Source organism: Protopterus annectens, chromosome 5.part1 (assembly GCF_019279795.1).
Source record: "Protopterus annectens isolate FY-2018-M chromosome 5.part1, PAN1.0, whole genome shotgun sequence".
In the NCBI taxonomy this organism is placed as follows: domain Eukaryota; kingdom Metazoa; phylum Chordata; order Ceratodontiformes; family Protopteridae; genus Protopterus; species Protopterus annectens.
This window is the reverse complement of record NC_056736.1, coordinates 66,649,303-66,665,107: the sequence shown is the minus strand read 5'-3', so window position 1 is coordinate 66,665,107 and position 15,805 is coordinate 66,649,303. Positions and strand designations below refer to the sequence as shown.

At 37.1% G+C, this 15,805-nt stretch overlaps 1 protein-coding gene across 3 annotated transcripts in view; it reads right to left on the bottom strand.

The window, feature by feature from the left end:
• Positions 1–6,784: 6,784 nt before the first annotated feature.
• DIAPH3 (diaphanous related formin 3) overlaps positions 6,785–15,805 on the bottom strand; it is a 4,946,160-nt gene continuing 4,937,139 nt past the window's right edge. For all 3 annotated transcript variants that reach the window (XM_044072887.1, XM_044072888.1, XM_044072889.1), the window contains one exon: positions 6,785–7,793. In XM_044072887.1, coding sequence (XP_043928822.1) covers positions 7,534–7,793 — 260 coding nt within the window. In that variant the 3' untranslated portion in view covers positions 6,785–7,533. The remainder of the gene's footprint in view (positions 7,794–15,805) is intronic.

Genomic DNA, 15,805 nt, shown 5'->3' with positions numbered 1-15,805 from the left:
TAGCATGAATCCCGGTGTTGGCATCAACCATAGTTCTCAAGCATCCATTTACATACCCACCTGGGCAAGTATCAGTAGATATCAATCAGCACACATGTCCATTATCTGGCAAACGCTGGCCCAGGAAGACCATCAGAAACCTCTAAAATTAGCTGGCAAGCCCTGCTCATCTCAGGGGTAGACGTAAGGACAAAGATCCCAAGTTCATCCACCAAGATTTTGGTGGGGTGAGTAAAGGGATCACTCCAAATCAGCTTCTCACTCTTTATACATTCCTGCAAGTAGGTAGGTTGAAGGGCTGGAATGTTTAGCAATGCTTTTTCCAGGCAGTAAATATAATAGTAGTTCAGGCCTATGCCAGTGATCTAATGACTATGGGGGCAATTTGAAAATTATGCATTTTAGGTACTGAAGGTGAGAAGTCTCACAGTTGCAAGACTTCTGATCTTCAATGCCTAAAGTGAAAGAAGTCTTGCAATTGTTTCAAAGGAGTAAAGCTAAGAAATGCTAATGAGCTGCTTTCTGTAAGTCTTGATTCTCATAGGTTCCATTGCCTACTGTGTGAGTTTAAGCAAGTCACTTAAACAGTCAGGGTTGCCAGGATAAATCTGGAAAGGGTCCAGGTGGATCAATGTTCTAACTCCAGTTAATAACTACAAACAGCTAACTAACTAATTAACTAAACAAAAAATAGTTACATTTCCTATGTGAACATTAGGACTAAAATCAAAACTGGCTGAGTTTCAGAAAAGCACTTGGAAAAACAAGGCTGGGCATGCTCTCCTAATCAGCTGCATTTTGTTAAGATGTGATACATCCCCCCATCTCCCTAGTGTAAGATCATGAACATTCTAGCAGGAGGTAAGTGCCCTCCCTCAATGTAAGAGCTAAAATATTCTGGGATGTGCAGACCTGGGATATCACAAGTTACTTACTGCAGAAAGTCTCTAAAAGTCAGACCTAATTCTTTGTGGGACAGAAAAATGTCCTTCCAGCTCTGGAATCACTTCTAGCAAAGTATTTTTTAAATAGCTGTGCATCAAAGGTACTAGCTGATCATACATGCAGTCAGAACTAATCCTGTGCAGGCAGCAGAAAAAACGATGCATAGTATAAAAAAAAATCCCTGCCCCTACTGTACGTACGATGCTTAGCTGAATATCTCTGGAAACCCCAAATGCTACTATTACTTGGTTTGGGGAAATGGGTTAAAGAATCTGTCCAAAGGGGACCCCAAAAATACATCTGAGATATGAGGCACAAATAACACATTCAAAAAAGTAATGAGCCAGTGATTCTGCATGTGTTTAGACTGCATCTGTATATGAGAATTAAAATGAGAGGTTTGTATGTGTGCCTGTGGGTCCCTATCATTTGTGTTTTTAAAAACTCGAACTCCATATGGTCGAGACCATATGATTGAGTTTTTGAAAACTCAGAGCTTTTGAATGGAGATCGCGGTACAGAGAGGATCAAGAAGTGTACCCTTTTCCTCACTGTAGTGTGATCTTGGGGTTGGTATAAATAATTTGCGGTATACATGCATTTGATCGTCTGGTGGATGGTCGATCGGGTACTGTCGAAAGTAGTACGGCTACATCTCAAAAAAGTGATTGCAAGAGTTGCAAATTGCAAAATATCTCCCCCTTTTTGACCCATGGTAGCATTCATTTAGGTTGCAGAGCGGTCGGAAATGTCAAATTCGGCGTTGTTTACAACATTCTGACCGATCAGCATTATGAGATGCACGCATAAAAGTCAGTGTTATACCCGATCGAGCAATGTGTTCGATCAAATGAATGTAAACCATAATCTGCAGGAGGTGTGAGGGGCGCTGCATAAAAAAAGTTTATTTATTTATTTTTTTTTGATGCTTGAGTTTTTGGAAACTTGATTATATTGTCTCTTCGATATTTTTTTCCAGTTTCAGAAAAGTCGATCATGTGACATAGGCCTGTGTCTGTAAGCTTATAACATATACGTGTGCATATATACATGCACTCATGCACACACATATATCTTTATATAAATGCAAGCACTTGTATACAAAACACAAACACATACAGATAATGTGGGTGTAAAGGGGCATACAGGCATGGACAAAGCAATCCCCTGACAGTATTCAGTACAGCTGTTAAAAAAATGCCAACATTTAAATCTGCTGACTGCTGCAAGAACCTGACTAATGTAAGATCAGTGGTTATTTTTTTTTTTTTTTTTTTTTTCAATAATCATTTTTATTGTTTTGCCAAACCATTATTCATTTCACACACTATTTACATTATGTACAATATTGCTTCCAATGTTTAAGTTCCATTTTGAATTTCCCTATAATACATTAAGAATAAATATCATTTTAACCAAGTACAGGAAATTAAAATCACAAAAAATTAAACATAAAAGCATCTACAATAGACAATTTTAAACCAACTCAAGCCAATAATTTGTATTATTTCTACATTTTCTATCTAATCCAAGAATGTGTTGGTACACATACAGAATGTCCTGGATAGGGACTGCTATGCCAAAATAATATTAAAGATTTGTTCCCAAATTTTTATGCTGTTTATACTTTTCTTATTATTTCTAATTAACAATTGCCTGAAATTTTGCCCGACACACCTGTGCTGGGTTCAACCAATTTGTGGCTATATATAATTTCATTAGTAAACTAATATTCATAATTACAATCTTTTTGTTTTGTCCAAATTCTCCGTGGAATATGTAAAATCAGAAATTCGGAGAGTGTTGAGTTTTGGTAACCCATTTTTGTAGTTGTAACTTTAAAGATAATTTATAAATGCACTTGCAACTCCAGAACATGTGTAACAGGTCTGCTGTCTGATCTATACACTGTGGACATGTAGGTGACTTTTTTGAATCAAATTTATGAAGTGTAAGATGGGTATAATATGCATTGTTAAATATCATCAATTGAGTAAAGACGAGTTTTTGTTTAATGTTAAGTTAAACGCCTCTACTATTTTACTTTCATCTAGGGATGGCAATTTCTCTCTCCAGTATTTGGATAACAGAATATGATTATTATATTTTCTCTCTTTTGCCATTTTATACTGAGGATATATATTTTCTATCTTGTTGCAATGCTTCCCACAGCTGACCTGAAATAACTAGTTCCTCTTTTTATTTCAAAACTGGTAAAATAATTTATGGCCAAATCTTTTAACTGCCTCATTATAATTAAATAAGAGATGGGAAGATTCATCTCTTTTAAGATATCATGTACTGCTAGTCCTAGCAAGGGTATAAATGCCTTACAGTTAATTGCTTAATAAATGGATATTTCTTTAAGTCTATCAGGTGATTACCAATAGTTATATTAGGATTTGGATCAAATGGTTGAAACATCATCATATATTAAAAGGTTCAAGGAGGCAAACAGAGTTTGAGTCGCCACTGCCCATACCTTAATGTGTTCCATTAACTCATATTTACTCAATGTTTTTATATTCAAAATGGTACAGCTTTAACATTAATTCTCTTCTTTATATGTTTATAATTTAGCAGTACCCATTTGGGTATCCATTTTCTATTTTATCCAAGTAAGACACCCTTAAAATCCTATTGGCCTGAATCACTGTATAATACATCTCAAAATCTGGTAAATCCAACCCCTCGTTTTAGGAGCCATCAATTTTCATAGGATATTAATTTCCCCAGTCCTATCTGAAATTGCTTGTGCTGCTCTAAAAATATATAGCATTCTGGGAGAACGTTCATTTTATTATCGCTGCTCTTGCCATCATCGGTAGCTTCAACTTACTCCATCTTTTCAAATCCATTGTTATTCGGTCTCCGGTTGCCTTAATATTGTTGATAAAATTCTCTATTTTCAGTTGAAAAGTCAATCCCCAAATATTTTATTCTTTCTTCTGTCCTTATTCGTCCTATCAATGGTAGCATTGAAAAAGGTGTAGGTGTCTTTAGAGGGAATATTTTGGAAAATTTAGTTTTTCTCAAAGGTTTGTATTGCTGTTAGTTTTTTCTGTATCTGACACGGTGTGGTACTGTATATATTTAAATCTGCAAAAGCAGCCATCCTAACATTTATCCCAAGAAGTACAGGAGAATTATAAAAACTTTTGTTTCATATGAAGAAATAAAGGTTCTAAATACAGATTAAACAGTATGGGAGACAATGGGCATTTAATTTGAATCCTTTTGGAACATTCATGATTTATATATAAACTAGTGTATGCATTCTTGTATAAATTTCTTAACATAGAAATAAAAAGCTGAGGTATATTGAAATATGATAATGTTTCAAATAAATAAGCCAAATTAACTCTATCGAATGCTTTTTGAGCATCAATTATTAAAGCATATATGTTCATATTTTTATACTTTGCATAAGATATTAAAGTATGAAGAGTTAATGTATTGTCTGTAGTCTGTCTCCCATCTATAAACCCCGCCTGTTCTTCTGATATTATCAAGTTTATTATTTTTTTTAATCTACTAGCTAGAATAGATGTCATGATTTTCATATGCCACATAAGATTAAACAGCATATAGCAAGAATGACAAATTGAGAGCCTAAATAGTTACAGTCATGTGTAAATTCACAATTAATAATTTAGACAACGTCATGTGTTGCTATGCTGCATCTGAAATGTTAGACTTGGAGTTCCACAGTGGTCAAAATTTTAAAAGAAAAGGGAGAAATGAAAAAAGTGCTGTTCTTATACCATGTTAAATGGTATCCTATGTAATATATTCACTTATAGATGACCTTTCCTATGCCTTTTGTCATTAACAGGTTCTTTCTTTGAGAGATACCTAAACGGCTAGTAGGTAGCTGCAAGTAATCTTAGATATACTGTGATTTTATGTATTACTTGGAAAACTAGAAGTTAACTTTCCTAGATACATTTTCCTGAATTCAATAAGGTCTGAAAAAGTTTGGCATAAAAGACTAGTAAAAGTGCACACATCTGCATCTTCACAGAAAAAGTATTTTTCTGGAGTCAGCTTATGTTGGGTCAGAAAAGCTAGCCAAATTTTCTTTCCAGTTAGTCTTAGTTTTTGTAAGTAAATATATAAAATGTAAACAAGGCTGGTGATATCTGGTTTGTCCGGCTTGAGACTGAAATTGTTCAATTAGCCAAAGAATGTGCATAATGCCAAGGCTTACCTTAAAACGAGTGGTTCACATTAGACTACCTCTTTAGGGAACTTACAGATTACAACATATCACAATGATGACTTGGCAGACATTAAAGATTACTTACTGATGCATAAAGCCTGTAATTTCCAAGACCTCTGCTTTCCAGATCTCTTCATCTCCCCCATGCCCTTAACATGAATATAGATTTATATTGAGATCAGAAAACAGACCCGCGGTGGTGGTGCTGAGGTAGCGTTGTTGCCTCACAGTAAGACGCTGTCCGGTTCGATTCTCAGCTAGAGCGTCTTCTGCATGGAGACATGCGTGAATGGGCATACCTTCGTTGAAGGATGTGCATCAGGGCTGGTAACTCGGCACATAAAAATCAACTACCAATCATTAGCAGACCGGAGCTCCGCTGTGGCGACCCCTAACCGGGAAAAGCCGAAAGACACAACATTGAGATCAGAAAACACCAAAAAGGAACATGTAGGTAGGCAGTTTAACTGTATACACTGTTTTGTAACTTGCATGATTAGAAGGTCCATCTGAAGGCCTATTAATTACAGTTCTCCTGAATTATACAAGAACGAGACAGTAATCATGAGATTCTATGATATACAGTAAAATGTGTTATCATAAACAATAACACATGCACGTTAACGTTAGACTTCTTAAGAAACTAACCACTTTTTTGCCCTGTATCTTATATGATGTCTTACTGTTAACACAGCTGTGTTCTTGGACTGGCAATGTATTTATTATTAAGACACTGAAATGAGAGAGACATACAAACTGCATAATAATCTGTACATTTGAATGATTATTTCACAGAAGAGACGGTATATGTCTACAATACAATGAATATCTTTTACACTGGACATGGTAGAATCAAACCATGTCTCAATGCACAACAGTGGAAGAAAGTGGTCAGAGTCCTGATATGTAAGCTTATTCTTTTTTGTTAAACTCGGTCAACCAAATAGCTGAATACAAAAAAAAAAAAAAATCATTGTAATGTAGTTAGCCACAGTTCAAACTGTGTATGGGAACCAAGACTTCCAATGCCTACACTTTATTAAATAAAGGAAATTAGTATTAACAGAAGAGGCCTCTCCATAGGATTTAATAATCCACTAATGACAAATAAAGCACAAAGAAAGAAGCTGGAATTGAACATTTTAACTGTGACAAACAAAGATACCACAGAGGGGAAAAGTAACAAATAAATAAATAAACAAACAATTCTATTTCTGATCCTCTAGAAGACATATCCTGTTTAGGTGACATCTAATTAACACATCAGTGAATGGATTATTGCATTTGTAGCGCCTTAGAGAATGTGCAATTATTACAATTAACTAGCAATTCTCTTTGCAGAGCTACATCTAATTCTATACCCTCCTGCAAAATACATTTCTTGGAACCCAACAGGGAAGTTTTACATTTCAAAAAAAATTTGCTTATTTGCAATTATGTGTTCATTCGCATGATGATAATGAAACAAAAAGTTACTCGGGTAGTTAATAATACACTGCAAAGGTTTGCGTTTCCTGTGGTGGGAACTGCTGGTAGCAAGTCATATAAACAAATGACAAATTGACAGATAATTACCAAAAATAAATCTCCACTGCAACAAAGACAGAAAAGGAATTGTACATTTGATATACAAAGCATTTATTATATACAAAGTAGTATTATTTTAGAAAAATGTCTTGCATAGATAAGGAACCCATACAGCTCTAATGCATCTTATTACAGGATGCATGTAACAATGCTGCTTTACTGAGTAACATGTAGCATATTCAGCTACATTACAAGTGCATATTTTAAGGTAATTTTTTTCATATATTAAATATGTTAGCTAAATTTTAAGATGGCTTTGGTTCAAATAGCTTGTACAATGTGCTTACTATAAATACAGTGTCATCATAAATAATACTGTCAAGAGACACGTAATAAAATACAGATTATATAAATGCTTTGAAGAAAGCTGAGTGACAAGTACCCAAAATATATTTTGCCATCAGTATTAAATCCAGAAGAAAAAAAAATACTCTGTATGGCGAGCACTAGTGTTAAAAGTTTTGGCTTGCAACACTGCACTGAGGTCATAAGCAGACAGCAGAATAAGGTTTGTAATACTTCACAATACACTTTCAATCTACAGTAAGACATTCAAAATGCAAAGAGGAACAGAAATAATTAACAAGCCAGTAACAGCTGCTAATGTATTTCCTGTTCTGCATATACAGCATCTGTTAGGATGGATGACAAAAAAATGAAATGTATAGTGTTTTATTGTTCTTGGTATTACTTGGAAAGGTGGAGCAGTTATGAGCCTTTATATTATCACTTGATGAAGCAACAAATATTGGGGCTGTAACATGTATTTTTAATGGACTTCACAATGCTCGCAGTCTTGCCAGAAGTGTCTCCACTTCAGAAATGGGCTCCCCGTTAGAAGCAGAACCAACAGGTTCCATTTCCTTTGCCCTGCTGCCTTGTGTTGTATGGTCCTCCCTCTTCTTGACAGCCTTGCTCTGTGCTGTAGATGAATGAGCTTCCACGTCGTAATTAACATCCTTGGCAATTGGAGCTCTTGTCGAGTTGAAATTGATATTCTGGCGTGAACGCGACCTTTCTAGCTGTGCCTTCTGGTTTTCTGCAGTGGGGAAGAAAGACAATCTCATCAAATTATTAAACAGGAGCTGTGCTGCTTTCAAATGTGCCATACCAAAGCAGATATATTGCAGGAAATCAATATGCAAACAGCAAAGGTGAAGAAAGCTGAAAGAATTCCTAATAGCAGTGAAACGACAAGGTGGGGCTAATCAAACAGCACTGCAAATGAACAAAGAACTGAAAGAATGAAGGATAAGCTAAAACTATAACTAAGACTAAAGAGACAGGTCTGTTAAATTCATGTTTCTTCTAGCAAAATCAAACCAAGAAGAAAATACTGTGAACATAAAGTAATGCATTTTCAGTATACCCATTTGAATTTTCATAACAAGGTAGCCAAGTGTTATCAATTCATCCCATTACTATATACCATATTTAGTACTACCAAACTTGATTCAAATGACAGCATAAACTAGAATACATCAGATGTTTTTATTAGCAGGCAAAATTAAACTGAACAAACAATGCTTTTTACTTCTCAAAGAACATGTATTGTCCTCCCTTCTTTGCAAGTCTCTGGTAAGTGACGGCACACACGGCTTATCACACAGGTTATAACATTCAGTGTTGCAGTAGCTGGTGATTAAGTAGGCCTGACTGACTGACTTTCTCAAAAAGCATCAGACAGAATTATTTTTCTCTTTTTATCTGTTGTCTCACAGATACTAAGCAATGGCTGTGAATGATCCCTCTTAACAGATCTCAAAGTTTTTTTTTAAACAGGGCTGCTCAGTATGCATGTAACCTTGAACAGGGGCTTGAAATGGTTTCAACAAACTTGACATGACATTTAAACTTTTTCAGTATTTTCTTGAAGGATTCTCTATCATCCAAACAGTAATGACTTTGGAGTACAGGCAGTCACTCATGACAGCGTGTTTTATGTGAGCACTGAAAATTCCTACTGAAAACAGCTTGTACATTAAAAGGCGGCTGCTGAAGATATTTACTGCACTGTCATTCTGTGACCAGGGGCTTGCAGTGATGGATGAGTATTTTACAGAGCTGCCTGGACAATCTCAGCAAATTTCAGGAGTATGGTCACCTTTTGGCTGCGAGGCAGAAAATGAATGCCCTCACTCAAAACATCTACAGAAGCAGGAGACAATCAGAATTTAAAAATAAATTAACAGCACCACAGTCTGCATTCAGTTTAACTGCTGGCTTTGGATTGCCAGAAACATCTTTATAACATACATTGAAAACTTTTTTTTGTTACATTCAGAATGGGAGAAGCACTTGTAGGCAAGCCTTAATCTGCTCAAATCATATTACTTCTGTCCCTCCTTAGAATGACATGTTCGCTATGGCCTAACATGGCATTCTGGAACCACTGAACAGCCTTTCTTCCGTCCTTTCATTTATCACTGATTTTAATTTTGACTAAATTCTTCCCCTTTTCCTGCACCGTGTTTACTTTCTTCTCTCAGCTCTCATTAGCTCTATCTGCAAATATGTTTGCTTCTGTACTACTACACATCTTTCCATTTTGAGAAGGTTTTTCTCCAGCCATACTCTATTATACATCTGAGAAAGAGGGTCAAGGCAAAGCAGCTTAGTATAAATATTAAATAATCCTGAAACTTCAAAGTAATTTGCAAGAAAATGTGTGAATACTAAATATTTTACAACATTCGTATCTGCTTTATTAGCAAAGGTTTCATGCATTTTCTTTAAAATATGGGAACTTGCTCTGCAGTAAATAATGCTTAGATGTATGTGGTCAGATAACTCTAAAGGACAGGCAAAATGTCATTCTAATTCTATACCTATTCTTTTGTCAGTGTGATGCAAAAAGGCAAAAGTAAAAAGTCTGCCAGTTTTGGATTTATAATGTATATATTAGCTGGTTCACTGGCGGCACACATTAGGAAATAGGAGTGAAAAAAAGATCTATAAAAGTGAGGGAGGTCAGATGCCTTGCTTGGCAGTCATCACATAGCGACTGTTAGATGGCAGCACAACTGTGGACTCGATGCTAAAGGATCCTGGGTAAATACAAGTGCTGAAGTTTGCATAGTCATGTGCTCTTCTGTACACATGAAACTACACTAAGTGGACTTCGGAAGAAAGAACCTGGACAGGCAAGTCAATAACACTAACTTCACCCAAGTATCAGACCACCATCAGCATAGGGCTAGTTTCAGGTGCTGTGTGTAGCCAAAGGAGGAGAAGGAGCCCAATGACAAACAAGTAGAATATTCTACAAGGCACTTCACTCACACGTGTGTGTGTGTGTGTGTGTGTGTGTGTGTGTGTGTGTGTGTGTGTGTGTGAGAGAGAGAGAGAGAGAAGTACATTACTAGCAAGTACTTTATGTCTGATCTTTAACATTTATCTTGTACATGACAGGAAATAATATAGTGTACAGACCCACCGCTTATGCTATTATCTTCTAATTTATGGAGTCTGGTATAACTGGTGAAAAGAACTTTATTTCTCGAACATCTATTGCAATGTGCTACTGATATCAATTACTGGTCTTGTAAGCTATCTTATTATTACTCAAAGAACATTAAATGCAGCCCTTTACACACAAGAGCTTGTACATTTGGCTGTTTTAAAACATTGCTCAAGTTTGGGCAGTTGCAAGACTTGAAGGTTAGTGAAGACTGGGGCAGCATAAAGGAGAGATGTCAGTAAGCAAATAGAGGCTGTGTGTCTTCAGGCTATTTTAGCAAGATAAGTTTTTACTTTATGTAATGTACCTAATTTTTGATGAGCTTTTTGTAACCATGTGATACAGGGTGGTCAAACTCTGTGTGGTTTACTTGTACTATCATGTTGTTGCTGGCAGAGAAAATAGGCAATACTGTTATTTTGGGGTAAAGAGCAACAATGTAGCTTTTGGTGGGTTTAGTAGTAGTTGTGAATTAGTTATCCATGTTTTAATCAATAAAAGGTATTGTTGTGCAAGTGTCTTGGTGTTCAGAGAGAGATTTCGTGGAGCAGATTGATGTTATTGAACTAGGGGTAGCATTTTTTGTAGCAGTGATGAATATGTTGAAAAGTATGGGACCTAGTATAGATCCTTGTGCAACACCAAGAGGTACAGGCAAGAAGGTGGAGAAATCATTTTCACTTTCACTGCTTGTGCTCTGTGTGAGAAGCAGTAATAGAACCATCACAGTGATGAGTTGGTGAGCCCCAACGATGAGAGTTTATGTAAGAGCTTCTGGTGGGGAAACAGTATCAAAAGCTTCTAATAAATATAGGAAGATGGTGGAGACTAAGATTCTGGCATTTTTATGAGTGTTGCCACTATTAACAAAATTCACCGAAGCAGTAGTTGTGCTGTGATGAAGACAGAAGCCATGTTGGGAATAAGAGAAATTTTGGTTATTTATTAGACAGTCAAGAAGTTGCATATGAATACATTTTTCTAACATTTTTGCTGGGGAGATAAGCCTATTGTTTGAAAGATCTGTATTGCTTTCATCCTTGTGCAGTGGAATAATGAAAGATTTTTTTTTCATAGTGAGGGCACTTTTCAGATATGGATCAATTTATTGTGAATAAAACTGGATATACAATAGCCTCTGATGCTATTTTAAGACATTCGGCAGGTAAATTGTCAGGGACAGGTATATTAGGCTTTAATTTTTTGAGGTATTTTTTATGTTATCTGTACGAAGTGGTTGGAAAGAGAAGTGTTTAAGGAGGTTATTTGAGTTAGGATCTCAAGATTAGCCATCTGGTTGTTTAATGACTGTACACTCTATAAAATGGTTAATGAATTGGTTGGCAAAGGTATCATTTTGTTTCTGTGCTTCATGATGGTTGTGTATCTTGTCATACATTTAAGAATTTATTGATGGAGGCTTGGAACAGTTTGGGATTATTAGTATGCATGTTTTTTCTAGTTGATTAATAGATGTTGTTATCACGGGCTTATAGTTGTATACAAGGCCAACCACCACCAGGGCCTTTATAAGTCAGCTAAGCAATCTAACCCCATTGTGCCCCTATATATAATGGATGTTTATTATGAGGGGGGCATATAATTTAGTAAATTTCTAGAGGTTATTTATATATATATATATATATATATATATATATATATATATATATATATATATATATATATGTGTGTGTGTGTGGGGTATGTTAGTTTGAGCATTACTGTCTGCCTCTGTCTATCAGAAACATGGGAGGCAGACCTGGAGTGAATTTCTGATTTCCTGTCTATTGGACAAGGTTATGCTTAAATCGGGTTAGGAATGGACTCTGCTTCACATGGATGAGAAGCATGTTCCAGAGCTTGGGGATTTCTCTGAGATACATATTTGTCTCATCAACATGTCTTTATGTGACAAGCAAAATATAAATCCTTGAATCTAGTGGTTCTGATGTTGTTCATTTTGTGGAGGTGCAAAAGCTCCATCAGAGCTGGATCTGAGGATGCCTTGTATGCCAGCCACAGATTAACTCTCACTAACCTGCAAGAGACACAGTATACAGGTAGGTATTTAAGTCAATTCATATAGGGCAATGTGTTTATACCCTGGATTCTCTTGGAAAGGAACCTTTCTGGGTGTTCCAGATGGTGCATATATCTAATCAGGTACTTGCCGAAGGTGGCATTATACTCAGTCATGGGATGGATACCAGCTGAATAAAGTGGCATTACGACTTCCATTAAACTGGAATCCATGTCCTTACTTGTAAGTTGGGTGACATAGAATGATTTTCTTACTACCTTGGCCACTTGTCGGTCAACTCTTAGGAGTGTCTTATCGATGGAGTAATTAGCTTGGGTAGCAGTTTCCGTGACTTTGGCACCAGTCATTTTTCTGTGTCAGACCCTCTTGTAAGATGCTTGTGTCATGTGAGGAATCTATGATAGCTCTCAATTTGCAGTTATCTGTGAACTTGATCAGGCAAAGGCTCTTGACATTACCCTTTACCTCCTAGTAGTAGATGCCAAACAGCAGTGGTCCCAGCACGGAGCCTTGAGGTACCTTACTGGTGACTGGTCTCTTACTGAAGGTGGTATCACCAGTCCTGACTTCCTGGGTCCTGTCTGTCAGCCACCTGGCAATCCAGCGAGTTATGTAGGGTTTAAGCACAGTTCAATGAAATACCTAAGTGGGTTATTGTATTGAAAGCCTTTGCCACTTCCAAGTCGGTAATAAGCACGGTTTCCCCCACCCTTATCTACTCCCCTGGTGACCCTCTCAAAGAAGTTCACCAGGCTTAGGTATGCATGATCTTCCCTTGAAAAAGTCAAACTAGGTTGGGTCCAGTGTCTGAAGGCTGTCTATATCTCTGCTGACCATTTCCATGATAATTTGTTCCATGGCTTTGTGTATTAGACTAGTCAGTCTGTAGTTTCTGGGGTTGACTGAGAGTCCACCATTGTGAAGAGGGATCACTGCTGCAGTCCTCCATTCTCATGTTACAGAGTTATTTAGGAGGTATTCCAGGATACATCTGGAGTCCACTGAGGCTGTGTTTTTGGCCTTAGTGTGTCAGGTCAGAACCTGCTTCCTGTTAATAGTTGGGGGGGGGGTACTAGTAGGTTTATCTTCAGTGGTAAATTATTTTGTTAGGTTTTTAGTTGCTTATAAGCTAGTGAAGTGGGAGCTTTTTTATTCTTTTTCTAGACCTTCCATGCTTTGCCTCTCGGTTTCATGAGGTTTTAGTTGCTAAGATAGTCATGGGGCAGCATTGGCTTCGACTCCTTTTATTCTGAGTGTTTTTATGAATACCTAAGAAGAGCTTATTGAACTCAGAGACAGTTGGGAAATGCCGAGCTATTCCCGACAGAGAGGTAGGGTAGCCCCGGGAGTGCTCCCTGACTCATACTGTCTGTCTCCTCACTCTACATTCCTTGTATATACTGATCTAACTTTTAAGTGACCACATGTTCTGCTTGTTACAGAAGTCCCAGTTTTCCAGAATACTTTTGAATACATGCTAAAGAATCAGAAAATCCTCCTCCTGTTCTCTCCTAATGGAAAGGTATTTTTATTAGCTCTTGTATTAACTCCAAACTAGTGCATTGTACTGAAACTGGGTTATTTCCACCTACATACAAGACCGTAAGGCATAACCATCACTTGTAATGTCTGACTTTCCCCGTAAATGTGTTAAAATGATCAAATTTAAGTAACACATTTCACACTTTTCCCACCAAGTCCATGAGAGTATTGTCCACTGTGCTTATGATAGTATTACCTATTGTTAAACCTACACATTTAGATGTCTGCAGCTATCAGAATTACCTGACAGTTTAACTGGGTGATTTGGAGACATTGCAAACCAGACCCAAAACCTCAGTGAACAAGCTAAAAATGTCTAAACCTTGCCAAGTGCATTAAGCAGGTTGCTACTCATCAAGACACAGTTGTCAGCAAACAGTGGAAAAGAGTTAACTGTTCCATCCAGGTCAGTGTTCCACCATCACTAACACAAAAGCCCAAGAGACAGGGACAACCCTACCAAGTTCCTCTGCTACAGCTCCTGGTTCTGATAACTCACTGTTAATGAACACTCCAGAAAAGGTACATGCCAAGATTTCTTATACAATTCAGAAACATAACCCCACAGCTTCAATACTCAACAACATTAAAGAGAAAATCCCAACCTGTTGTATCGGAATGCCTTGTTTATGTCAGAGGACTAATCGTACTCTGTACTGAGACTGGTCATAATTGTACAGGAAAGCAAGATCCCTCCCCTTACCCAAAATATCTCTTCCATTCACAAATCCATTCTGTCCTTTTTGAATTAGCTTTGAGAAGAGAGCATCCAGTCTCAGGGCTAATATTTTTGTCAAGATATATAAACAAATAAATACAGGTTAATAAGATAAATTGGTCAGAAATCTCCCAAGGGAGGTATTCTGTTTTTAAGCATAGGGATAAGCATAATAATTGCCTGCTTGTACCCAGGCTGCAAGCCTTTAGAAAAATTAGCAAAATTAAAAACTCATGCAAATCCATGCCATACAACTTCCTCCATCTGTAGAATTCTGCTGAAAAGCCACTGATGGCTATAGCTTTAATTGATTTCATTTTAGAGATTGCCCTAGCAACTACAGTAAATGTAATGGATTTATTCAAATCCACACTCCTCAACCTCTTTGCACAAAAAAATTTGGACAAAGCCTAAAATAATATGGGAGAAAGATCCAAAATAGAGACATATTTTAAATATTGAGCTAAGGTGACAGAATAACAGGATTTGTGTTAGCCTGCATTTTCTGAAAGATATGAAGTCGGAAACTGAAATGTATATCATAATTTAGTGACTTCAATCTTCCATGATTTGCCAGAAAGGTACAAATTTTCTGAGGAGCAGACCAAAAATATGAGGCAAAAATCTGGACAGATGAGAGGTATGCTACTCCCAGATAAACTGACTGAATTTCCATGTGCTGGTACAAAGCTCCACAGAAGCCCTACCCTCCAGAACTTGGCTGCACAAAGATATGCAGGAACTGATTCCAACAGACTTGCTGTCATAATTAATGACTTACCCCTGTGTAAGGCCTACCCATAAAGCAGTCTTACACTGGACTAAGTCACTTGGAGTGTTTTGGAAATGGGACCATAGAAGCTGCGGAAAGTTTTCCCAAGGTCAGTGTCACTACTAACAACGTCTCCTGACTGGGGGGGATCACAGGCAAAGACAGGCATGAGGTCCTCTGCTTAAAAAAACAGGTTATGCACCTCGGGGTCTACCTTATCTTTTAGCCATCAAAACAGCCGCTTCCTCAAAAATTGTGTTTCTGCCTTGGAAAGTTCTAGTAAGCCGATTTGAGTGGATGCCAACATTTCCAAATTCCAGTAAATGCTTGGAGCCCCCTACCTTAATGGTATTCTGTACTTCCTTAAACTCTCCAGTCTTTAGATCTAGCATACTTTTTCATTTCTCCTAGTCCCCTATTTTTCCAAAATGTCTCCACATATGGCAGACTTATAACCCTCCCTCCACAGTCTACTAGAGGAGATTTTGGAGCTATTTATTTCTCACAAGAACATCCAT